This window comes from Capra hircus, chromosome 2 (assembly GCF_001704415.2).
Source record: "Capra hircus breed San Clemente chromosome 2, ASM170441v1, whole genome shotgun sequence".
In the NCBI taxonomy this organism is placed as follows: domain Eukaryota; kingdom Metazoa; phylum Chordata; class Mammalia; order Artiodactyla; family Bovidae; genus Capra; species Capra hircus.
Genome location: NC_030809.1, coordinates 45,902,578 through 45,929,136, shown reverse-complemented (window position 1 = coordinate 45,929,136; position 26,559 = coordinate 45,902,578). Strand labels below are relative to the sequence as shown.

Sequence of the window (26,559 nt, the reverse complement as noted above, 5' to 3'; positions counted from 1 at the left end):
AGATGCCATGATCTTCGTTTTCTGAATGTTGAGCTTTAAGACAACTTTTCCGCTCTCCTCTTTCGCTTTCATCAAGAGGCTTTTTAGTTCCTCTTCACTTTCTGCCATAAGGGTGGTGTCATCTGCATATCTGAGGTGATTGATATTTCTCCCGACAGTCTTGATTCCAGCTTGTGTTTCTTCCAGCCCAGCGTTTCTCATGATGTACTCTGCATAAAAGTTAAATAAGCAGGGTGACAATATACAGCCTTGACGTAAACCCGTTAACATCTCATAACTGATTACTGGACACTTCATTGCACTCCAGAGAGAAGAAATCCAGCTCCACCCATCAGACACGAACACAAGCTTCCCTAACCAGGAAATCTTGACAAGCCACCTGTCCAACCCCACCCACAGGGAGGAAACTCCACAATAAAGAGAACTCCACAAACTGCCAGAATATGGAAAGGCCACCCCAAACACAGCAATATAAACAAGATGAAGAGGCTGAGAAATACCCAGCAGGTAAAGGAACAGGAAAAATGCCCACCAAACCAAAGAAAACAGGAAGAGATAGGGAATCTACGTGATAAAGAATTCTGAATAATGATAGTAAAAATGATCCAAAATCCTGAAAACAAAATGGAGTTACAGATAAATAGCCTGGAGACAAGGATTGAGAGGAGACAAGAATTGAGAAGATACAAGAAAGGTTTCACAAGGACCTAGGAGAAGAAAATGGCAACCCACTCCAGTGTTTTTGCCTGGAGAATCCCAGGGACAGGGGAGCCTGGTGGGCTGCTGTCTGTGGGGTCGCACAGAGTCGGACATGACTGAAGCAACTTAGCAGCAGCAGCAGAAGAAATAAAACAGAGTGAATATATAATGAATAATGCAATAAATGAGTTCAAAAACGCTCTGGAGGGAACCAACAGTAGAATAATGGAGGTAGAAGATAGAATGGTAGAAATAAATGAAACAGAGAGGGAAAAAGAAAAACGAATTAAAAGAAATGAGGACAATCTCAGAGACCTCTGGGACAATGTTAAATGCCCCAACATTCGAATCATAGGAGTCCCAGAAGAAGAAGACAAAAAGAAAGACCATGAGAAGATACTTGAGGAGATAATAGTTGAAAACTTCCTAAAATGGGGAAGGACATAATCGCCCAAGTCCAAGAAACCCAGAGAGTCCCAAACAGGATAAACCCAAGGCAAAACACCCCAAGACACATATTAATCAAATTAACAAAGATCAAACACAAAGAACAAATATTAAGAGCAGCAAGGGGAAAACAACAAATAACACACAAGGGGATTCCCAACTGATCTTTCAATAGAAACTTCAGGCCAGGAGAGAATGGCAGGACATACTTAAAGTGATGAAAGAAAATAATCTACAGCCCAGATTACTGTACCCAGCAAGGATTTCATTCAAATATGAAGGAGAAATCAAAAGCTTTACAGAGAAGCAAAAGCTGAGAGAATTCAGCACCACCAAAGCAGCTCTCCAACAAATGCTAAAGGATCTTCTCTAGACAGGAAACACAGAAAGGGTGTATAAACTTGAACCCAAAACAACAAAGTAAATAGAAATGGAATCATACTTGTCAATAGTTTACTTAAATGTAAATGGGTTCAATGCCCCAACCAAAAGACAAAGACTGGCTGAATGGATACAAAAACAAGATATGTTGTCCATATATAGGGGTCTTTCGAGAGACCCACCTGGAAACAAGGGACACATACAGACTGAAAGTGAAGGGCTAGAAAATTATATTCCGCGCAAATAGAGACCAGAAGAAAGCAGGAGTAGCAATACTATATCAGATAAAATAGACTTTAAAACAAAGGCTTGAAAAGAGATGAAGAAGGACACTACATAATGATCAAAGGATCAATTCAAGAAGAAGATATAACAATTATATATCCACCCAACATAGGAGCACTGCAATATGTAAGACAAATGCTAACAAGTATGAAAGGGGAAATTAACAATAACACAATAATGATGGGAGACTTTAATACCCCACTCACACCTATGGATAGATCAACTAAACAGAAAATTAACAAGAAAACCCAAACTTTAAAGGATACAATAGACCAGTTAGACCTAATTGATATCTATAGGACATTTCACCCCCAAATAGTGAATTTCACCTTTTTCTCATGTGCATACGGAACCTTCTCCAGGATAGATCACATCCTGGGCCATAAATCTAGCCTTGGTAAATTCAAAAAAATTGAACTCATTCCAAGCATGTTTTCTAACCACAATGCAGTAAGATTAGATCTCAATTACAGGAGAAAAGCTATTAAAAATTCAAACATATGGAGGCTGAACAACACGCTGCTGAATAACCAGCACACAGAAGAAATCAAGATATGCATAGAAACGAATGAAAATGAAAACTCAACAACCCCAAACCTGTTGGACACTGTAAAAGCAGTGCTAAGGGGAAGGTTCATAGCAATACAGGCATACCTCAAGAAACAAGAAAAAAGTCAAATAACCTAACTCTACACCTAAAGCAACTAGAAAAGGAAGAAATGAAGAACCCCAGGGTTAGTAGAAAGAAATCTTTAAAATTAGGGCAGAAATAAATGCAAAAGAAAGAAAAGAGACCATAGCAAAAATCAACAAATCCAAAAGCTGGTTCTTTGAGAGGATAAATAAAATTAACAAACCATTAGCCAGACTCATCAAGAAACAAAGGGAGAAAAATCAAATCAATAAAATTAGAAATGAAAATGGAGAGATCACAACAGACAACACAGAAATACAAAGGATCATGAGAGACTACTATCAGCAGTTGTATGCCAATAAAATGGACAACGTGGAAGAAATGGACAAATTCTTGGAAAAGTACAACTTTCCAAAACTGAACCAGGAAGAAATGCAAAATCTAAACAGACCCATCATAAGCACAGAAATTGAAACTGTAATCAGAAATCTTCCAGCAAACAAAAGCCTAGGTCCAGACAGCTTAACAGCTGAATTCTGCCAAAAATTTAGAGAAGAGCTAAAACCTATCCTACTCAAACTTCCAGAAAATTGCAGAGGAAGGTAAACTTCCACACTCATTCATGAGGCCACCATCACCCTAATACCAAAACCTGACAAAGGTGCCACAAAAAAAGAAAACTACAGGCCAATATCACTGATGAGCATAGATGCAAAAATCCTTAACAAATTCTAGCAATCAGAATCCAACAATACATTAAAAAGATCATACCTCATGACCAAATGGGCTTTATCCCAGGGATGCAAGGATTCTTCAGTATCCACAAATCAATGTAATACACCACATTAACAAACTGAAAAATAAAAGCCATATGATTATCTCAATAGATGCAGAGAAAACCTTTGACAAAATTCAACACCCATTTGTGGTAAAAACCCTCCAGAAAGCAGGAATAGAAGGAACATACCTCAACATAATAAAAGCTACATATGACAAACCCACAGCAAACATTATCCTCAACGGTGAAAATTTGAAAACATTTCCCCTAAAGTCAGGAACAGGACAAGGGTGCCCACTTTCACCACTACTATTCAACATAGTTTTGGAAGTTTTGGCCGCAGCAATCAGAGCAGAAAAAGAAATGAATCCAAATTGGAAAAGAAGAAGTAAAACTTTCACTGTTTGCAGATGACATGATCCTCTACATAGAAAACCCTTAAGACTCCACCAGAAAATTACTAGAGCCAATCAATGGATACAGTAAAGTAGTAGGATATAATATCAACTCACAGAAATACCTTGCATTCCTATACAATAATAATGAGAAAATAGAGAAATTAAGGAAACAGTTCCATTCACCATTGTGACGAAAAGAATACTTTGGAATATATCTACCTAAAGAAACAAAAGACCTATATATAGAAAACTGTAAAACACTGGTGAAAGAAATCAAAGAGGACACTAATAGATGGAGAAATATACTGTGTTGATGGATCGGAAGAATCAATGTAGTGAAAATGAGTATACTACCCAAAGCAATCTATAGATTCAATGCAATCCCTATCAAGCTACCAACGGTATTTTTCACAGAGCTAGAACAAATAATTTCACAATTTGTATGGAAATGCAAAAAAACGTCGAAGCCAAAGCAATCTTGAGAAAGAAGAATGGAACTGGAGGAATCAACCTGCCTGACTTCAGGCTCTACTACAAAGCCACAGTCATCAAGATAGTATGGCACTGGCACAAAGACAGAAATATAGATCCATGGAACAAAATAGAAAGCCCAGAGAGAAATCCACGCACCTATGGACACCTTATCTTTGACAAAGGAGGCAAGAATATACAATGGAGAAAAGACAATCTCTTTAACAAGTGGTGCTGGGAAAATTGGTCAACTACTTGTAAAAGAATGAAGCTAGAACACTGTCTAACACCATACACAAAAATAAACTCAAATGGATTAAAGATCTAAATGTAAGACCAGAAACTATAAGACTCCTAGAGAAGAACATAGGCAAAACACTCTCTGAGATAAATCACAGCAGGATCCTCTATGATCCACCTCCCAGAATATTGGAAATAAAAGCAAAAATAAACTAGTGGGACCTAATTAAAATCAAAAGCTTCTGCACAACAAAGGAAGCAAGGTGAAAAGACAGCCTTCAGAATGGGAGAAAATAATAGCAAATGAAGCAACTGACAAAGAATTAATCTCAAAAATATACAAGCAACTCCTGCAGCTGAATTCCAGAAAAATAAACAACCCAATCAAAAAATGGGCCAAAGAACTAAACAGACATTTCTCCAAAGGAGACATAGAGATGGCTAACAAACACTTGAAAAGATGCTCAACATCACTCATTATCAGAGAAATCCAAATTAAAACCACAATGAAGAATCATTTCATGCCAGTCAAAATGGCTACTATCCAAAAGTCTACAAACAATAAATGCTAGAGAGGGTGTGGAGAAAAGGGAACACTCTTACACTATTGGTGGGAATGCAAACTAGTACAGCCACTATGGAGAACAGTGTGGAGATTCCTTAAAAACCTGGAAATAGAACTGCCATATAATACAGCAATCCCACTGCTGGCATACACACCGAGGAAACCAGAATTGAGAGAGACACGTAACCCCAATGTTCATTGCAGCACTGTTTATAATAGCCAGGACATGGAAGCAACCTAGATGTCCATCAACAGACGAATGGATAAGAAAACTGTGGTTCAGTTCAGTTCAGTCGCTCAGTCGTGTCTGACTCTTTGCGACCCCATGAATTACAGCATGCCAAGCCTCCCTGTCCATCACCAACTCCCGGAGTTCACTCAAGACTCGCGTCCATCGAGTCAGTGGTGCCATCCAGCCATCTCATCCTCGGTCGTCCCCTTCTCCTCCTGCCCCCAATCCCTCCCAGCATCAGAGTCTTTTCCAATGAGTCAACTCTTTGCATGAGGTGGCCAAGTACTGGAGCTTCAGCTTTAACATCATTCCTTCCAAAGAAATCCCAGGGCTGATCTCCTTCAGAATGGACTGGTTGGATCTCCTTGCAGTCCAAGGGACTCTCAAGAGTCTTCTCCAACACCACAGTTCAAAAGCATCAATTCTTTGGCACTCAGCCTTCTTCACAGTCCAACTCTCACATCCATACATGACCACAGGAAAAACCATAGCCTTGACTGGACGGACTTTAGTCGGCAAAGTAATGTCTCTGCTTTTGAATGTGCTATCTAGGTTGGTCATAACTTTTCTTCCAAGGAGTAAGCATCTTTTAATTTCATGGCTGCAGTCACCATCTGCAGTGATTTTGGAGCTCAAAAAAATAAAGTCTGACACTGTTTCTACTGTTTCCCCATCTATTTCCCATGAAGTGATGGGACCAGATGCCATGATCTTCATTTTCTGAAGCTTTAAGCCAACTTTTTCACTCTCCTCTTTCACTTTCATCAAGAGGCTGTTTAATTCTTCACTTTCTGCCATAAGGGTGGTGTCATCTGCATATCTGAGGTGGTTGATATTTCTCCTGACAATCTTGATTCCAGCTTATGTTTCTTCCAGTCCAGCGTTTCTCATGATGTACTCTGCGTGTAAGTTAAATAAGCACGGTGACAATATATAGCCTTGACCTACTCCTTTTCCTATTTGGAACCAGTCTGTTGTTCCATGTCCAGTTCTAACTGTTGCTTCCTGACCTGCATACAGATTTCTCAAGAGGCAGGTCAGGTGGTCTGGTATTCCCATCTCTTTCAGAATTTTCCACAGTTTCTTGTGATCCACATAGTCAAAGGCTTTGGCATAGTCAATAAAGCAGAAATAGATGTTTTCCTGGAACTCTCCTGTTTTTTCCATGATCCAGTGCAATTTGATCTCTGGTTCCTCTGCCTTTTCTAAAACCAGTTGAACATCTGGAAGTTCATGGTTCATGTATTCCTGAAGCCCAGCTTGGAGAATTTTGAGCAATACTTTACTAGCATGTGAGATGAGTGCAATTGTGTGGTAGTTTGAGCATTCTTTGGCATTGCCTTTCTTTGGGACAGGAATGAAAATTGACCTTTTCCAGTCCTGTGGCCACTGCTGAGTTTTCCAAATTTGCTGGCATATTGAGTGCAGCACTTTCACAGCATCATCTTTCAGGATATGAAACAGCTCTACTGGAATTCCATCACCTCCACTAGCTTTGTTCGTAGTGATGCTTTCTAAGGCCCACTTGACTTCACATTCCAGGATGTCTGGCTCTAGATTAGTGATCACACCATCATGATTATCTGGGTTGTGAAGATCTTTTTTGTACAGTTCTTCTGTGTTTTCTTGCCACCTCTTCTTAATATCTTCTGCTTCTGTTAGGTCCATACCATTTCTGTCCTTTACACAATGGAGTATTACTTAGCCATTAAAAAGAATACATTTGAATCAGTTTTAATGAGGTGGATGAAACTGGAGCCTATTATACAGATTGAAGTAAGCCAGAAAGAAAAACACCAACACAGTATACTAACGCATATATATGGAATTTAGAAAGATGGTAATGATAACCCTGTATGTGAGACAGCCAAAGAGATACAGAACAGTCTTTTGGACTCTGTGAGAGAGGGTGAGGGTAGAATGATTTGGGAGAATGGCATTGAAACATGTATACTATCATATGTGAAACGAATCGCCAGTCCCAGTTTGATGCATGATACAGGGTGCTCGGGGCTAGTGCACTGGGATGACCCGAGGGATGGTATGGGGAGGGAGGTGGGAGGGGGGTTCAGGATGGGGAACAAATGTATCCCTGTGGCAGATTCATGTCAATGTATGGCAAAACCAATACAATATTGTAAAGTTAAAAAAAAAGGGGGGGGGGGCTTTGGCATAGTCAACAAAGAAATAGATGTTTTTCTGGAAAAAAAAAATAAAACTGTTCAGGGAACAACAGACTGGTTCCAAATAGGAAAAGGAGTACGTCAAGGCTGTATATTGTCACCCTGATTATTTAACTTATATACAGAGTACATCATGAGAAACGCTGGGCAGGAGGAAGCACAAGCTGGAATCCAGATTTCCAGGAGAAATATCAATAATCTCAGATATGCAGATGACACCACCCTTATGGCAGAAAGTGAAGAATTAAACAGCCTCTTGATGAAAGTGAAAGAGGAGAGTGAAAAAGTTAGCTTAAAGCTCAACATTCAGAAAACGAAGATCATGGCATCTGGTCCCATCACTTCATAGGAAATAGATGGGGAAACAGTGGAAACAGTGTCAGTTTTATTTTTCTGGGCTCCAAAATCACTGCAGATGGTGATTGCAGCCATGAAATTAAAAGACGCTTACTCCTTGGAAGGAAAGTTATGACCAACCTCAGTTCAGTTCAGTTCAGTCGCTCAGTCGTGTCCAGCTCTTTGCGACCCCGTGAGTTGCAGCACGCCAGGCCTCCCTGTCCATCAACGTCTCCCGGAGTTCACTCAAACTCACATCCATCAAGTAAGTGATGCCATCCAGCCATCTCATCCTCTGTCATCCCCTTTTCCTCCTGCCCCTAATCCTTCCCAGCATCAGAGTCTTTTCCAATGAGTCAACTCTTCGCATGAGGTGGCCAAAGTACTGGACCAACCTAGATAGCATATTAAAAAGCAGAGACATTACTTTCCCAACAAAGGTTCATCTAGCAAGGCTATGGTTTTTCCAGTGGTCACGTATGGATGTGAGAGTTGGACTATAAAGAAAGCTGAGTGCAATGTTGATGCTTTTGAACTGTGGTGTTGGAGAAGACTCTTTGAGAGTCCCTTGGACTGCAAGAAGATCCCACCAGTCCATCCTAAAGGAGATCAGTCCTTGGTGTTCATTGGAAGGACTGATGCTGAAGCTAAAACTCCAATACTTTGGCCACTTGATGCAAAGAACTGACTCATTTGAAAAGACCCTGATGCTGGGAAAAATTGAGGACAGGAGGAGAAGGGGACGACAGAGGATGAGATGGTTGGATGGCATCACCGACTCAAAGGACATGGGTTTGGGTGGACTCCACGAGTTGGTGATGGACAGGCAGGCCTGGCGTGCTGTGTTTCATGGGGTCGCAAAGAGTCGGACATGACTGAGCAACTAAGTGATTAGTGAATGATTAGTGCTGTTGAACACCTTTTCATGTGTTTATTGACCATATACATGTGTTCTTGGAGAAATGTCTGTTCAGGTTCTTTGCCCTTTTTTGAATTGGGTTGTTGGTGAATTTTATTTTGTTTTGAGTTTTAGTTCAATTTGTATTCTGTTTAACCTCTTATCGGAAATATGACCTGCACATATATTCTTGATCCATCTTGAGTTAGTTTTTCGGTAAGTACGGTCCAGCTCCATTCTTTTGCATTTGGATGTCCAGTGTTCTTAGTACTGTTTGTTGAAAATACTGACCTAATCCTATTAATTGTGTTGGCACACTTGTCAAAGTCATTTGACTATATATATGAGGTTTGATTTCTGAGGTCTCTGTTCTGTTGCCCTATATGTCTGTCTTTTCTGTCATTACCGCATTGTTTTAAGTACTGTAGCTTTGTAGTAGATTTTGAAATCAGGAAGAGTGAGTCTTCCAATTTTTTTTCAAGGTGTTTTTGCTATTTGAGGTGCTTTGCATTTTCATAATATTAAATCTTACAGTCTTTGAACATGAGGTGTGTTTCCATTCAGTAATGTCTTCTTTAATTTCTTTTGGCAGCATTTTGTAGTTTCCATTGTACAGGCCTTTCACTGCCTTGGCTAAGTTAATTTCTAAGTACTTTATTCTTATTGATGCTATTATAAATGGTATTGTTTTCATCACTTTTTTCTAGACTATTCATTAGCCAAGTCTTTTGAATTTTTAGGAAATTATTTTTAAAAGTTTAAGAAGGACAAGGACACTGCTATGATTTTTGCTTTTAATTCTCTAACTAGTTATCAAATCAAAAAGAGTGCTGAGGTTAAAAATGATTTACTCTTGGTAAACCTATTTTGTCTTCTTGTGACTGCTAATGTTGTTTTCTTAAGTATCCATAACTGTGTATGTAGTAATTTGATACCAGACCTTACTGGGCAACGCATCAAGCTTTCCCTTTTATAATTTTTCGTTTTCTCAAAATTGAGTTAATGTTTGACTGTTTCCATTCTGGTTTCTCACCTGAGTTCTGCTGTATTTGTAGACTTAATATCCTAGATGTAATAGGATATTTGATCTGGAGGTTTGAACCTATTTAAAACAATCTGTTTTGGTCTTCAGCTACTTATTTACAGATTATGTACATCTTCTAGTTTAAAGAAGACTGTTCCCTAATGGAATTGATGGATGCAAAGTAGAGGTTTATTAGCCTGATTTCAACCCATCATCTGATAATCTGATGCCAAATTTTTTCTAGTGGTGAACTGTAAGTCTCAATTCATTCTGTACTCTAGCCTTCCTGACAGACTTACAACTTATCACTTTGAATTTTTTAAAAATTGTTATATGCTCTTCATTCTCTCTCTTATAGTGTTCTTTAAATCTGAGTTTAAAAGACTACTATTCTAAAGAAATTGAATTGGTTTTTTAGATTTCTTTCTTCATTGGGATTATTTCCAGTCATATGGTAGAATTTCTTTTTTATAGCCTTTTATCCCTCTTGAAGACTATTCACCTTTATTCACCTTTTGCCAGGCTCTTATAATTATATTCTGCTCTCTTAAAAGTTTAGGGAACATGTAGAATCAAATGTAAAAAGTGGTGAGCAGAATTCCTAGTACATAGTAATGTTATTTCTAACTGCTTTCTTCATTCTCTTTACCTTGGAGGTAGTAACAAGATTCCTGCCACCTGCTGGTGCCTATAAAGGCTAAGTGTCTTTTGGAAATCCTCTTGGCTATCATATGACACCAGTGGTGCTGGTCGCTTCTTTCTCCTGCATGCATGTTATTTTACTGCCTTTGGGATCTGGTGCAGACTTAGGACTCTTGACTCCATAGTACCCTGTGAAAGGCCTCAGTAGTACTTGGTCATTAACTCAGGACTTCTATACTCTATTCTTTTCTCCCATCTCTTGAGGTTTATTTTTATTTCTGACCTCCCTTCTGATTCATCTCATCTTGTGAAAAACTTCTTCAGCTTCTTTTAATAAGCCATGGTACAGAAATTGTTCCCTGACTGTTAACATCTCCACTAGTTGAGCAGAATAGCTTTATGTGTAATGATTGTAACTGGCAACCACTTGAAGCAAGAACAGCAGAATAGGATATTTTTCATAGGTCTTTACATCTCTTCCCTTGATATATTTGTTAGATACCCCAAGGGCTCAACAGCCATTCTTAGCAGCTCCTGACAATGCTTCCTGAAAATTGAGCTGAAAAGTGTTCTTCACTACCTATAAATCTGCTTCTCTAGCCCTACCCTGCTTCACAGGCTGATGGGCATAACTTGTTAGCTATTGTGAATACTTTTTGGATCTTAAAATAGTCTCTTAAGCCACCTTTCAGTATCTTCCTAATGAGCACTTGTATGTTTGAAAAGACAATATCACTATTTTATATTGGAGTAAGGGACTCAGTTGCGGCACCAAAAAAGTTTATACCTATTTTGTTTTCATATTTTCAAAACAATGCAGGTTGATGAGCCAACCCTTTCCTTGCTGCCTTCATCCACTAGAGCCAGTGAAGTGATCTGTTCCACCAATGTTTCTCACTATGAACTCCAAGTGGAAATAGGTAATAATTCTACAGTGCAATTATTTGACTCATCATTGTTAGAAATGAAATTGATGACAAATGATTATTTTGTAAGCAGTCTTTTTCTGTTGTTACCCACAGCATAAAACTAAATGTTAATTGTGCCAGTCAAATGGATCTATTACTCTTATTTGTCCTAAAACAGTAGCCAGATTTTTTTCAAGATTACCGTCTAGAATTTTTACTTTTTCACTGAAGTACTTGTAGAGGAGGAGGACACTGAATAAGTATTTGTTTGTAGGACAAATACTTATTTGTATTATTAGAGGTTTATTTGTACTTATTAAAGGTTTCCTACTTTATTGTAGGAAACCTCTAATCATTTGTCTGAATTAAATCAAATCATGTAAATCTTTTCAGTCACAGTCCTTTAACCAAATTACTTTCTTTTAACTTAAAACCTTACCTAAAATTCCATTTGTAGTAGAAACTTTTTTCAGTTAGGCTTGGAACAGGCTGAGTTATCATTTATAGTCTTATACATGTGAAAATTTTTTTGACTATTCAGAAACATCTGTTAAGCACTGCAAAGAGGTACTGTGTTAGGTGCCAGGGATATAAAGCCATGTAAAACACTTGAGTTCACATCCTCTCTGGGAAGATAAACATGAAAGACAGCTTTGTCTTATGCACTGGAAAGTACTGTAGTAGAGCTATGCTAAGCATTATGGAAACAGAAGATGGAGCATCCAGCTGTTCATCTTGACTCTTCTAGGAGTCAAGGAAGACAGCAAAAAAGGGGCTGGATCCTGAAGCATGAGGGAAAGTTTACTAAATATTCTAGTCACAGTTTTTGTTCAAACAACAGAAAGAAGTCTTGACTACTTAATCAAAGAAGGAATTTTTTGAGCAATTTTGCTAACTCACAGAATCATTGGCTAGAAAAATATACTTGGAAAAAGCCAAGAGAAGCTCTGTGACTAAAACCACAAGAAGGGTCATAGCATAAGAGCAGTCTTGCTAATGTATATGAGTAGGTGCTTTTACCACCAGACGTTGGACCCCACTGGGGAGTTCCACACTTAACTGAAAAAAACTTCTACTAAAAATGGCACCCCACTCCAGTACTCTTGCCTGGAAAATCCCATGGATGGAGGAGCCTGGTGGGCTGCAGTCCATGGGGTCGCTAAGAGTCAAATACGACTGAGTGACTTCTCTTTCACTTTTCACTTTCATGCATTGGAGAAGGAAATGGCAACCCACTCCAGTGTTCTTGCCTGGAGAATCCCAGGGACGGGGCAGCCTGGTGGGCTGCCGTCTATGGGGTCACACAGAGTTGGACACGACTGAAGCCACTTAGCAGCAGCAGCAGCAGGTAAGTTTTAAGTGAATTCTGACTGCTCCTGCTTCCTTTGTCGTTCACTTCATCTTCCAGTTGACTAAGCTTAGATCATTGACCCTCACCTGCTAGGGTCAAGGTGACAAAGAATAAGGATTTGACTTTTTCTACAATAAAATAGCACTGGTAGAAAATGCTCCCCAAATTAGAAAGGACTTTCAGATGATGTCAATAAAAAAAGATTAAAAAAATACTCCAGTAGGTGACTGAGGAAGGACTATCAAGGTGGTTGCTCTGTGCCTAGATTCAGGAACAAAGAGAACGTAGGCAGTAAGGAGAGAAATCTGAAAAATAAATGGATACATCTGAAAAAGGAGGTTTGGAACATAATGTGGAAGACCTTATGTGGGGTGTTTAGAGGTTCACACTCTGTGCTAGAGAGACATTGTGGAATAGTGATGATGATAATAATAGCGTCCAGTAGGCATTAGGCTGAACATTTTGTATGAATTTTTTTCATCTCACTTGTTTACTCCTCCCATTTAATAGATGAAGATACTGAGACTCTGAGAATTTAAGTAATTTGAAAGCAGACTTTTGTCCTTGTAAGGTCTAAGTTCTCAGCTGCTGCACTGTAGTACCTTTCTTTTGATAAAATATTAAATTTAGGACAACTGGCAGCAGTTCCAGGCAATAACCTGAAAGAGAAGATCAGTGGTTTAAAACCAGAAGTATTATCCTCATCACCTGAGTATGAATCCAGTGTATGAATCCCATCACCAGTGTATGAATCCCATCAGACCTAATGAATCAACATTTCTGGTGAATAGGACCTTGGCACAGGCTTTTGAAGTAGCTCCATCAGTGGTTTTGGTGCAGTGCTGGTTCAGAATGTAGGGCAGGTGAGGAAGTCAGTCTATCCGGAGAATAAGGACAGGACTTGGGCAAGTGCTGATACTGGGGAGAAAGGGATGAACCTCAGATTAACTTCACTTCAACAATAAAAGTGGCAGAATTTGGTGACTGTGGAGAGAAGGAGAAAACTAATATTTATTAGATGTCTGTTAATAGATTACCATTCTAGATGTTTTTAGTTTAAAAACTAATAGCAACAAATGTGATAAGTATGTCAAGCAACTGCAGTTCGTACACATCGCTTGTGGGAATGCAAAGTAATTCAGCCACTAACACTTTTGGAACTTCTTATAAGGCTAAACATATGTGATCCAGCAATCCTGCTTGAAGGTATTTGCCAAAGAAAAAGGAAAACATGTGTCTACTTAAAGAATGTTTTTGGCAATTTTATTTCTATAGTCACCAAAGACTGAAAACAACCCAAGTACCTTATCAACTTATGAACAGATAAATAAACTGTAGTATGTATATTTGATGGATTATTACTCTGCCAGGCTCCTCTGTCCCTGGGATTTTCCAGGCAAGAATACTGGAGTGGGTTGCCATTTCCTTCTCAAGGGGATCTTCCAGACCCAGGGATCGAATCTGGGTCTCCACACTGCAGGCAGATTCTTTTACCATCTGAATATTGGAGTAGATTGCCATTCCTTTCTCCAGAGGAACTTCCCAACCCAGGGATTGAACCCTGGTCTCCTGCATTGCAAGCAGATTATTTACTGTTTGAGCTACAGGGAAGTCCTATTATTACTCTGCAATAGAAAGAAATTAACTACTGAAACATGGATGAATCCTAAAAGCATTATGCTAAGTGAAAGAAGCCAGACCCTAAAAAACTGTACTCCTTATGATACTATTTACATAACAAACAAATTATATCAGTGGTTGCCGGGGACTGGGAGTAGGGGATTGCTGAGTAACATTCTGTTGTTGGAGTATGTCATGACTTGTTTATCAAGTCACAGTACTAGCCATTACAATAGGTATATAATGGTATACTGTGTTTAATTTGTGCTTCTCTATCTTGAGCATTTTTTCATGTGCTTATTGGCCATTTCTTTTCTACTTTTTTGGCTTGCCTGTTTAATCTTCTGCCTAATTTTTAATTGGGATGTTTGTCATTTATTATAGAACTGTAGGAGTTCTTTATGTGGTACCCTGGATGTGAGTCCTGTCGGATACAAATATTGTTAATACTTGAGTCAGTGGCTTGCCTTCTCATTTTCTTATTAGTGTTTTCTTGAAGAGTGAAAGTTAATTTTGATAAAGTCCAGGTTATCAGTTTCTCTCTTTGGTTTTAACATGAGTTTTACGTCTGATTTTAGGAAGGGGATTTGACAACTTGACTTCTGTCCATCTTGCACGGCATACCCCTACAGGAACACTGGTCACTATAAAAATTACAAATCTGGAAAACTGCACTGAAGAACGCCTAAAAGCTTTACAGGTAACAATACAAAAAAAAAAAAAAAAAAAAAAGATACGTCTAGTTTAATGTCTATTTGAGGGGATACATTTGTAAGAACTTTTCTTTTTCACAAATTAGTAGTTCTGTTAGAAAAAGGTAGATTTCTTTCTTTTAATAAACATAAAATTACAGAATTGGAAAGAAAGGAAGCCAGATCAATGAAAGAACAAATACATTCAAACTTTGGTATCTACTGTAAGTTCCTTCAAATGAATGTCATATTTGAAACTCTGGTCTGAAATTAATTTAAATATCCCTCATCAGTCCAGTCACAAATACTAGGAAAATAGAAAAAAACAAAAGCAAACAGTTTCTTTTTCAGACAGCTAAGTTAAATTAGCTTCTGAATTGATAAATTTTAACAGATTGCATTTCAGGAATATTATAATACTATTTCCATTGTCACTAATCATTTTTGACATAAAGAGAGAAAGGATTTCATTTTGATATTATCTCAATTTTTAATGTCTTTAACATATTTGTGCACATGTACATTGAACAGAAAAAGATTGGAAGAAATTATACTGAAATATTAACAGTGGTTCTATCATTTAGTGTTAGAAGGGACTTTTATCTTCATGTTTTAATGTATTTTTTAAATGTTTCTATCATAAGAACACAGAACAGTTATTGAATATGACCTCTGTAGTCAGACTGTCCTACTTTCATTAATTATGTGCTCTTGAACAAATTTTCTATCTTGTTTTTAAATATTCTCTTCTATAAAATGGGAATTGTAATGCCACATACTCTGTGTAAGTGGCTGTGAGATTGAAAGACATGACAGTACAAGAACAGTGCTTAGTACTCAAAAACTCCATTATTAGTACTAATAAGCTGTCACTGCTGTTATCTTCATCATGAAGAAAAAAACCATTGTTTTTAAATGTCTTGTCTCTTGTGTGTCTATACTAGAAAGCAGTGATTCTATCCCACTTTTTCCGGCATCCCAATATTACAACTTACTGGACTGTCTTCACTGTTGGCAGCTGGCTTTGGGTTATTTCTCCTTTTATGGCCTATGGTAAGAAAACTCATTTTAGGTAAAATAACTCATGGTTTAGCCTGGATGATGTAATTATAAGGATGAATGTGATCTTAGATTTATGGTTTACTACTTTTGATTTATAAACCTGGCCAATTCTAGATTTCATGATATATTTCTATATCTGGTTCACGTTGAATTTTAGTCTTCAGAAAAAAAGGTAGAATGGCTCTCATGATCAGTGAAACCACCACTGATTTCTCCAAGAAATCCATGCCTTTGAACAAGCTGTCTTTTTTCCCTTGTTTCCTTTCTCTCTCTCAATGGAGAGCTGTTATTTTTCTTCAAGCAGAGGTAGTTTTCCTACTTGTGTACACCATCCCTGTCTTTGTTTCTCTGCATTTGTAAACTTATTTAACTGCATTGTAAACATCTGTGTATCTGTCTCCCTTCTCTGGATTTGAGCTTCTCAAGGGCAGGATCATGTATGTATTTTTCATTTTGGTGTCCCCAGGTGCTCATAAAATACCTAGCATAAAGTAGTGTTCAGTAGGTGTGTTGAATAAATAAATGGATTTTAGAGGTTTGATTCTTTTAGAATGCTTTTGTGGATTGCCTGTGGGTTTAAAAATTTATATATTCTTACACAGTATATATTTTTTCACTAATATTGAGTATTATTAATTCACTGTCCTAATCTCTAGCATGTCATTAGAGAAGTCTTTTTAAAGATTCTTGAAGGGAAATTACCTTTGCATAGGAAAATGGTTAGACTCTAAAATGTAGCATGTGTGTATGTGTTGATTGTTGATAAGAACATTTAAAACATAGAAACAAAGTCACTTTTAGTGTTCATCTGAGGATTTCAGGGGTCTTTTTCAGGTTCAGCAAGTCAACTCTTGAGGACTTACTTTCCTGAAGGAATGAGTGAAACTTTAATAAGGAACATTCTCTTTGGAGCAGTGAGAGGGTTGAACTATCTGCATCAAAATGGCTGTATTCACAGGTATTTATGTATTTGTATTTTACAAAATGAAAGAATTTGAGAGGAAGAAATATTTTAGGGAGCTTTTAGGAAGAAACAGTTGAGTGTTAAAATGAAGGATGGGAAATTTGCAAATGAATATTGGGGGAGGAAAGGACCAGTAGTTAAAGTAGATGCTTACATTTTATGGTTCATTCACCAGAAACGTTCAGGCCACCTTCTCTGTGCCAAGTGCATTGCTCAGCACTGGCGTGGAATGCCTGCCCTCTGTTGAGCTCAGGTCTCAGTGATGAGAGATAGAAGAACCTGCCTGTTTCAACTATAAGCTGTGAGGAGTGGGATCCTAGTTAGCTCTTGTGTTTGTTTTTTTCTTAAGCAAATAAAGAGCTTCTTTACCTGCTTTTCAGCTTTATGTCATGTTTATATCGTATACAGGTGTAACTAAACCTTTGATTTCTTAAGGGTTTTTGTATGTAGCACATTGAGATTATCATACTAAATATCAGTTCTCTAGTTGCCAAACTGTAGGTACCGAAGTAATTGGCTGAATGTTGAAAACAGTGCTGCCTCTGAGATACTTGGGAAATTTGTTTTCCTTTTTAATTAAGTTACTTTTAAATAAGCTTATTTTCTTATTGTTTATTTTGCCTCCTTAAAGCTTTTTTTCTTACTGTTTATTGTTTCTTAGCAGCATTCTGGTTAACTGAAGATTTCTAACAGACAGTATTCTAATTAATCAAGCTTTTATTATACTTTACCAGACTATTGGCCATCCTGCTCTATTAGTTTCCAATTTTCCATGTTTCAAATGAAAAACAAGGCTCTTCTATAATTTATTTGACAAAGGAAATTTTTATATTAGACATGTCTTTATAAATTTTGTTAATACCATCAGAGGCTATCTTTTATTGGATAATATTGCATTTAACTTTAAATTATAACTTCATGCTTAAATATTATTTTATAAATAGTATTTAATTTCCAAGGGAATACATGAATTTATTCTGACCATATTTCTATTCTTTCTTTCTTGGCCAATTTCTTAGTATTTAGGATTGTTTCTTTTTGTTCTAGGAGTATTAAAGCCAGCCATATCCTCATTTCTGGTGATGGCCTAGTGACCCTCTCTGGCCTGTTCCACCTGCATAGTTTGGTTAAGCACGGACAGAGGCATAGGGCTGTGTATGATTTCCCACAGTTCAGCACATCAGTGCAGCCGTGGCTGAGTCCAGAACTGCTGAGACAGGTCAGGGGGGGCCATTGCACTGGGTTGTCTATGCATCTTAAGTGTTTTCTGAGTTTGACAAAAGGACAATTGTGCCCTTGTATTCAGACTGATGAAAGGCCTACTGCAAGACTGTTTTATTCTTTCTTGTCAAAATTATTCTGTTAGGAATTTTTAAATGTATACCAAATATTAGGTGTATCTTGATTTCTCATGAGTTTTTTCTATTATTATTCACCATCCTTTGTCAAAAAAGAGCATATGTATATAACTTTTTAAAGGGTATTTACACTAAAGGACTTCAAATTAATTGTTCTATAGGATTTACATGGATATAATGTAAAGTCAGATATTTACAGCGTTGGGATTACAGCCTGTGAATTAGCCAGTGGGCAGGTTCCTTTCCAAGACATGCACAGGACACAGGTAAGTGGTGCCAAAATTCCTGAACTACTTTCCCTTCATGAGATCCCTTACAGTCTAGATAATTTCTTTTAAACATCTTTTAAACTCTTAGGACCCTTACTGTCATTGTTATTGTTTGAATATTTTGCCTGAAAAAGGTTGAAGGAAAATTGTCTTCTTTTAGATGTTATTACAGAAACTGAAAGGTCCTCCCTACAGTCCACTGGATGCCAGTATTTTTCCTCAGTCAGAATCCAGAATGAAAAATTCGCGGTCAGGTGTAGACTCTGGGATTGGAGAAAGTGTACATGTCTCCAGTGGAACTCGCACAGTAAATAGTGACAGATTGCAAACACCTTCCTCAAAAACATTCTCTCCTGCCTTCCTCAGCTTGATACAGCTCTGTTTGCAACAGGATCCTGAGAAAAGGTAATACTGGTCAGATCTAAATAGCATAAAACATCCGTGTTTTATAAAAGTTTTTGTGATATTTGCTTCATGCCAAATTCAAATCTTCTATCAGTCTTTTTTTCAAAAAACTATAGACTAATCCAGAAAATACCAGTGCCTAAAGCAAGTAGAGACAGTGAAGAAATGCGAAGAATACTAGGTTTGAAGTCAGAATACTTGGGCTTCAGTCTCCACTGTATCATTTCCTAACCGAATCCCCTTACAAAAATCAGTTAATGTTTTTGGACATTAGTTACTATGCTTATGTTAAGCTATTTTAGAAACTTCCAAGCAGTACAAGAGTGTTAGTTGCTAGTATTAAAGTAATTATTATCATAGATAACTATTAGCATTAATATTTTAGAAATAAGGTGTGTGTCATTTTTTTAAGCTCCTTAATGCCTAGGATAGTTTGTTATAATTACTTAGTGCCTAATAAATGTTAAGTCATGGAGTGAAAGTGAAGGTCACTCAGTCGTGTCCAACTCTTTGACAGCATGGACTATGCAGTCCATGGAATTCTCCAGACCAGAATACTGGAGAGGATAGCCTTTCCCTTCTCCAGGGGATCTTCCCAACCCAGGGATTGAACCCAGGTCTCCCACATTGCAGGTGGATTCTTTACCAGCTGAGCCACAAGGGAAGCCCAGGAATCCTGGAGTGGGCAGCCTATCCCTTCTCCAGCAGATCTTCCCAACCCAGGAATTGAACTGGGGTCTCCTGCATTGCAGGTGGATTCTTTACCAACTGAACTATGAGGGAAATCATGGAGTAGTTGAAGACAATCTCTAGAATTAATTAGTTAAGGTTGAAGCTAAGAACTGGGCCTCTTTATATATATTCTTTTTCCTTTCAATTTTTGTATATTGAGTTTTATAGCTTTAAACTTATGTTCTAACAGTTTAAAGCAAAATATCTATCTACATTCTAATAGGTTCTTTTTTATAATTTTTTCAAAAAAATTTCAGGCCATCAGCAAGCAGCTTACTGTCCCATGTTTTCTTCAAACAGGTGAGCTGATTTATCTTTGTTGTCTAGATGTTTCTTAATACTATTAAAGTCACATCATTTTGTTAGCTTAATGGGACAGTTTGGTTACTGAGATTCTTAATAATAACTTTCTTACAAGGTAAAATTAAAAACAAAACATTTTATAGACTTTCTAAAATAAAACAAATGGAATATCATCATGTGTTACTTTATTCTAAGTTTATATTTTGATTAATTTAGAGGTATTTTTCTATATTGGCTAGAAATGATGGAGGGGCAAAATAATTCTGATAAAAATCAGTTTATTTGGTTAGTACTACTTCTTGTTTTCAGATGATCAGAATCAAAGGCATGTTTAAGTGAAAATACCTAAAATGATTTAAACACTTCTAACATGACTTCTTTAAAAGTTATTTATTATTTTTTAAGAAATTAATGTATTGAATTTATATGCCTTCAACCTTATTTTGAGTTTATTTAACAGATGAAAGAAGAAAGCCAGAGTTCAATACTTTCACTGTTGCCTCCTCCTTGTCACAAGCCATCAATATCACTGTCTCCAGCATCACCTTGGACTGAGCCAGAATGTGACTTTCCTGATGAAAAAGACTTAAGCTGGGAATTCTAGAGCTGCCGGATCCTTTTATGTCCTATATACTTGACACTTTCTCCCTGCTGCTTTTTCTTCTGTATTGCTAGGTACAAATACTAGAATTATACTTGAAAATACAGTTGGTGCACTGGAGAATCTATCATTTGAAACCACTCTGTTCAAAGGAGCAGGAGTTTATAGCCCGTTCGGTTAGCTCAGAGTGCTCTGACAACTCCAGGGAAACTTTGGAATTATTACTCTAACTACATTTAGTATCATCTGTGGATGACAGATGACATGAAAAAAAAATCCTTCCCCAAGCTGTGACTAACTCTTTTTCGATCTCTCAGTATGATTTTTGAGCCAGTTAAATTTTTCAGTATTTTGCTGCCCTCAGGGAAATGAGCCCGCAGAGGACAGTGCTTCTAAGTACATTTTTTACTTCCAGATCCTAGCCTTTTTGATCAGCCATTGTTAAAACAACAGGGTTTTATCCTGGCATCAAACCCTTTTCTGTTAGAAGGGAAAATGCTTATACTTTCCCACTTTCTTCTGTTAATATTTCTGTTAATATCAAACTGAGCCTCACTCACATTAAATGATTCACTTGAAATATACACAGAAGTTGTAATTTGCTTTTTTTTAAAGGGGCTAAAGTAACACTTTTCTACTTATGTAAATTATAGATCCTAAATTCATGCACCCCATAGGAGCTCAATAAAGATTTATTGAATTGAGTTTATACTTAATAACTTTGTGTGGTTTGACAGAGCTAAAACATAGATTCTAATTTGTTTTGCCAAGGAAAGCTCTTACTCAGAGAAATAGATATATAACTCTTGAATTGGGGACAACTTGGTATTTGATTCAGTGGAAGCAGATCTTCCAGACCTTTATATGATTATTCTTGCTCCTGTAGGGGGTACAACATATAAGGACTTAGAGAACTTGAGGTTTTACCTTATTAGCCAAAGGGGATATGCTGTCTTAAAGGGAGTATGTATTTTGGACTGTGATAAGTTGGGTTTACCTCAATTAGCAGATTTTACTTGCACACACTTGACATTACATTAAAAATTATTTTTAAATAATTACTTTAAGACTTGACACTAATGAGATAAATAATATACAAATGAATAGTTAAAAACACAAACCTTTTCATGTTTATTGGCCAGTCTCCCTCAAGAATGGGGTGTTACTCCATCAAGAAGGCTCCAAGACTTGCCAACGTGGAGGAGAGAGAGGAGACAAGTACCAACTGAGGCCTTGAGGTGGGGCTGTAGTTGGGGTGGGGAGCTATAGTTCAATTCACTAACCATCTAAATTCCCCTCAGCAAGAGACACAGGAACCATAGAAGAAATTCTCCAAAATCTGTGTGGAGAGTCAATATGTGTACTGCAAAAGGTGACTGGAGGCCAAGGTACAGTGCCTCTCAGTTTCACTGTATTAGGGTTCTCCAGAGAAACAAAGCCAGTGGATTTTTTTTTTAAGTATTAAATATAGTTGACTTACAATGTGTTAGTTTCAGGTGTATAGCAAAGTGATATATGTATCTCTCTCTCTCTCATGTTCTTTTTCAGATTCTTGTCTAGTATAGACTAAAAGATATTGAATATAGTTCCCTGTGCTATACGGTAGATCCTCATTGTTTGCTTATATATAGTAGTGTGTATCTGTTAATCCCAAACTTCTGATTTATCCCTCCACCTACTCTACTTATCCCTTTGGTAACTGTAGGTGTTCTGTGTATTTATAAGGTTTTTTTTTTTTTTCATTGGAGGATAATTGCTTTACAATGTTGTTAGTTTCTGCTGTACAATAGTGTGAATCAGCTATATATGTGTGTGTATATAATCTCCTCCATCCCACCCCAACTCCCCATCGTACTCCTCTAGGTCATCACAGAGCTTAAAAGGAACAAAAAAGGAATGAAATTGAATGAGATTGGGTCAGTTACAGTGATGTGTATGACCCTAGAATCTGTCATACAGAGTGAAGTAAGTCAGAAAAAGAAAAATATTGTATATTAATGCATATATATATATATATATATGGAATCTAGAAAAATGGTATCGATGAACCTATTTGCAGGGCAGAAAAAGAGATGCAGGCATAGAAAATGGACTTGTGGACACATGGTGGGAAAGGAGAGGGTAGGACGAATTGAAAGAGTTATCACTGACATACATACATTACCATGTGTAAAATAGATAGCTAGTGGGAAGTTGCTATGTAACACAGGGAGCTCAGCTCAGTGCTCTGCGATGACCTAGAAGGGTGGGATGGGGCATGGGGTGGGAGGAAGGATCAGGAGGGAGGGGATGTACGGATACTTAACAGCTGATTCACGTTGTTGTGCAGCAGAAACTAACACAATATTGTAAAGCCATTATATCCCAATTAAATTTTTTAAAAATTGTTGACTTTTTTAGTTAATGATGTGGGAGAATAGCATTGACACATGTATATTATCATATGCGAAACAGATCGCCAGTCCAGGTTCAATGCATGGGACAGGTTACTTGGGGCTTGTGCACTGGGATGAACCTGAGGGATGTGATGGGGAGAGAGGTGGGAGGGGGGTTCAGGATGGGGAACACATGTACACCCATTAAAAAGAAAAGAATTTTTAAAAACAAAAAAAAATGGTTAACTTTTTTAAAAAAACAAAAAAACATCCCATAACCAGTTAAAGCTATGGTTTTTTAGTAGTCATGTACAGATGTGATAGTTGGACCACAAAGAAGGCTGAGCACTGATGCTTTCGAACTGTGGTGCTGGGGATGACTCTGGAGAGTTCCTTGGACTGCAAGGAGGTTAAACCAGTCAATCCTAAAGGGAATCAACCCTGAATATTCATTGGAAGGGCTAATGCTGAAGCTGAAACTCCAATACTTTGCTCACCTGATGTGAAGAGCTGACTCATTAGAAGAGACCCTGATGCTGGCCAAGATTAAGGGCCGGAGGAGAAGGAGGCGACAGAAGATGAGATGGGTGGATGGCATCGCTGACTCAATGGACTTGAGTCTGAGCAAACTCTGGGAGATAGTGGACAGGGTGCCGGGGTCCAGCCCCGGTGGATACAGGGAATTCGAAGGGTGGACGGAGTCGGCGAAGAATGACTTATTTATTTATTAATATAAGATTGGATTAGAAAGAAATAGTGTAGTAGGAAGATTAAGTGGAGAGAAGAGGCTGATTAACTTGGGTTACGTGGAAAACCAATAAAGTTCCAGAAGAGGAGCTTGCACCATCTACGTTAGGCCGCCGGCGCCCGTTTGAATATCGGAGAGTGCCCTGCCTTGGGCTCTCTCTCTTACGGATCTTAGAAGCCGGGACAAGTAAGTAGACATAGTGAGCCTCCATGCCCCAGATGGGAATTCAGCCTGAAATTAGAGTAAAGAGGAGACACGGGGAAAACCAGTCCAGCGACTGGCTCTCCTTCTATTGTCCTTCAAGGCCTTTTATACTTTTGATTATACGTGGAGATCAATGGGTAATACAAAATTATGCAGCCTTCGCAGCTCAGACTCTTTCTGTGTATCTTTTTGTATACAAAAGGTCTCAGGTGATTTACATTATCTTCTGGCCAAGAGGCTTGTTAACACTTTTTGGCTCTCTTCCTTAATGAATGTTAATTTCATTTCCCCTGAAGTGTTTTTCTTTAATCTGCATCTCCTTAAAGCGCTAAAGTTAAATCTCTATAGAACAAAGGCACAGTGGGTTATAACAAAGAAGGTACTTAACTCCAAGATCTAATGTTGCTAATACCAGGTCTAATACTTGTTTTTCTATATACCAACTATATCTAAAAATAAAGGATATGAAAACTTGGCAGCAAGTATTGGCTCAACAAATGAAACTTTTAATCAGTCCTGTTCTAATGATTTTGACTCTTCGGAAGCCCCTACATTCCTAGGATGTTTTAAGCTTCCTGTGCCTCCTGCGGTCAGGAGGCCTCTAACAGTCACGTACGCAGCTGTATGAGTCCTGCAGGCAGGCTAGAAAGCCATCAGAGGGGTTTTTGGATTGAAACACTCTTTCAAATGCTGAAGACTAAAGCCCTGAATTGACTTTTTCCAGAGAATGTCAGAAGAGTGGAAAAGCGGGCAGATTCTTATTTTTTGGTGGATGCTCAGGAAATTCCAGGGGGAAAACCTGAGGTCTAATTAGCCTTGCCATCAGAGCTCTGCCCCATGACCTTGTCACAGGTGGAATTCCTCACGCTGGCTCCCGGTCCATGTGGTCGCGAAGACTCAGACACAACTGAACAACAAAAGAAGTAGATATGGTAATTAACAGCCTCACCTTGAGAGTGAATGCCTTAAATTTTGTTCCTGAGGATCCTGGAATGCTGTATCAGTTTTTTTCATCGCTGTTATAACAAATTAACACAAATTTAGTGACTTCAAACAACCACAAGTTTATTATCTTACAGTTCTGGAGGTCAGAATTGTAAAATGGTTTGGCAGGGCTACATTCCTTCTGCGAGCTCTCAAGAATTTGCTGCCTTTTCCAGCTTCTAGGATAGCCTATCTCCAGATCATTAATCACAGCTACAGAGTACCTTTTGCCATGTAAAGTAACATGGTCACAGGTTTCTGGGATTAGGTTGTAGATATGTTGTTGACTGGGGGTAAGGGGGGACAGTTATTATTCTGTTTACCATACGTGACCTCATCTTGGTATCTGCTTTCTGAAGGATCCAAACTAGCCCAGCCACTCTGGCCAAAATGTCCCCCCATGAGTTTCTATAGTACTTTCCCCAACAACACTTGTGACTCTAATTCTGTGTTTATGCCCCCAGTATACTGAGTATGTCTTGAGAACATTGTCTTATTCATGAGTATATAGTGTTTAGCAAAATGTTTGGCATTAGACATTTAATAAATATTTAAGGGATTCTTTGAATAAAGGGCATAGGTCTTCTGCTTTTGCTGTTTTTAAAAAAGACTTGAAAAAAATTTATTTCCATGGTAGGAGATTTTTTATTTATGTCACAGTATTGCCATTAAAAGTTTAATGAGGCAAAGTGATTTGAGATTTCCATCTAGTAAGTTATTTCCTCCTTTACTGCAAGCTAGTAGTAGAGAAAGTCACTCAGTCATGCCCAACTCTGACTGTAGGGACTGTAACCTGCCAGGCTCCTCATCCATGGAATTCTGCATCCAAGAATCCTGGAGTGCATAGGCCGTTCCCTTTTCCAGGGGATCTTCCCAACCCAGGTCTCCTGCATTGCACATGGATTCTTTACCGTCTGAGCCATCAGGGAAGCCCAAGAATATTGGAGTGGGTAATCTATCCCTTCTTCAGGGGATCTTCCCAACCCAAGAGTCAAACTAGGGTCTCCTGTACTGCAGACAGACTCTTTACTGGCTGAGCCACCAGGGAAGGCCTTACTGCAAGCTAGATCAATGGTTTTCTCTAAGTGTTTAGTTGCCTCTTAGCTGTCAAATACATTTCTCCATGCTTCCCCTGCTCTGCCTCACTGGAAACTACACGTCCCATGCTCCCTTACTCCGTTTCCAGGACTTCCCTGATGGCTCAGACAGTAAAGAATCTGCCTGCAACGCGGGAGATCCAGGTTCGATCCCTGTGTTGGGAAGATTCACTGGAGAAGTGAATGGCAACCCACTCCAGTATTCTTGTCTGGAGAACTCCATGGATGAGGCTACAGCCCATGGGGTCGCAAAGGGTTGAACATGACTGAGCAGCTAACACTTTCAGAGGGCAGAAAGAGAGAACAGTTCTCACTCCTTGCCCCACTCCCCTGTTTCTTGTGGTGTCTCTCACTGGTTGTATCTTCTTTGACTTCTGGCTTTAGGACTTGGGTCACAACACTTCTTCCTGATGTCCTGAGGGTGGTATTTTCTCCTCTTGCCAATCTCTGGATTGCCACATCATCCCTTTTAGTTTCTTAGCCTTGTTTTCCATTACCCATGAAACCAATTCCCTATGTTCCTTCTACTTGGAAGATCCAAGGGTATTTGTGCTTTCCCAGTCATACTCTGATTGATACATGCACTGGCAACTTTGAGAATTGTTAGAAATTCTTGGTCTCCCTCCCAAAATTACTACTTTGATTATGCTATTAAATGAGTGATCAGGTAATT

General features: G+C 38.3%; 1 protein-coding gene across 2 annotated transcripts in view; it reads left to right on the top strand.

Annotated features, from left to right (window-relative positions):
* The window catches only part of STRADB (STE20-related kinase adaptor beta), a 33,947-nt gene extending 12,765 nt beyond the window's left edge, over positions 1-21,182 (top strand). For both annotated transcript variants that reach the window (XM_018060886.1, XM_018060888.1), the window contains exons 4-12: positions 11,034-11,133; positions 14,671-14,792; positions 15,729-15,837; positions 16,681-16,804; positions 17,858-18,029; positions 18,330-18,434; positions 18,598-18,842; positions 19,832-19,874; positions 20,338-21,182. In XM_018060886.1, coding sequence (XP_017916375.1) covers positions 11,034-11,133; positions 14,671-14,792; positions 15,729-15,837; positions 16,681-16,804; positions 17,858-18,029; positions 18,330-18,434; positions 18,598-18,842; positions 19,832-19,874; positions 20,338-20,481 — 1,164 coding nt within the window. In that variant the 3' untranslated portion in view covers positions 20,482-21,182. The remainder of the gene's footprint in view (positions 1-11,033; positions 11,134-14,670; positions 14,793-15,728; positions 15,838-16,680; positions 16,805-17,857; positions 18,030-18,329; positions 18,435-18,597; positions 18,843-19,831; positions 19,875-20,337) is intronic.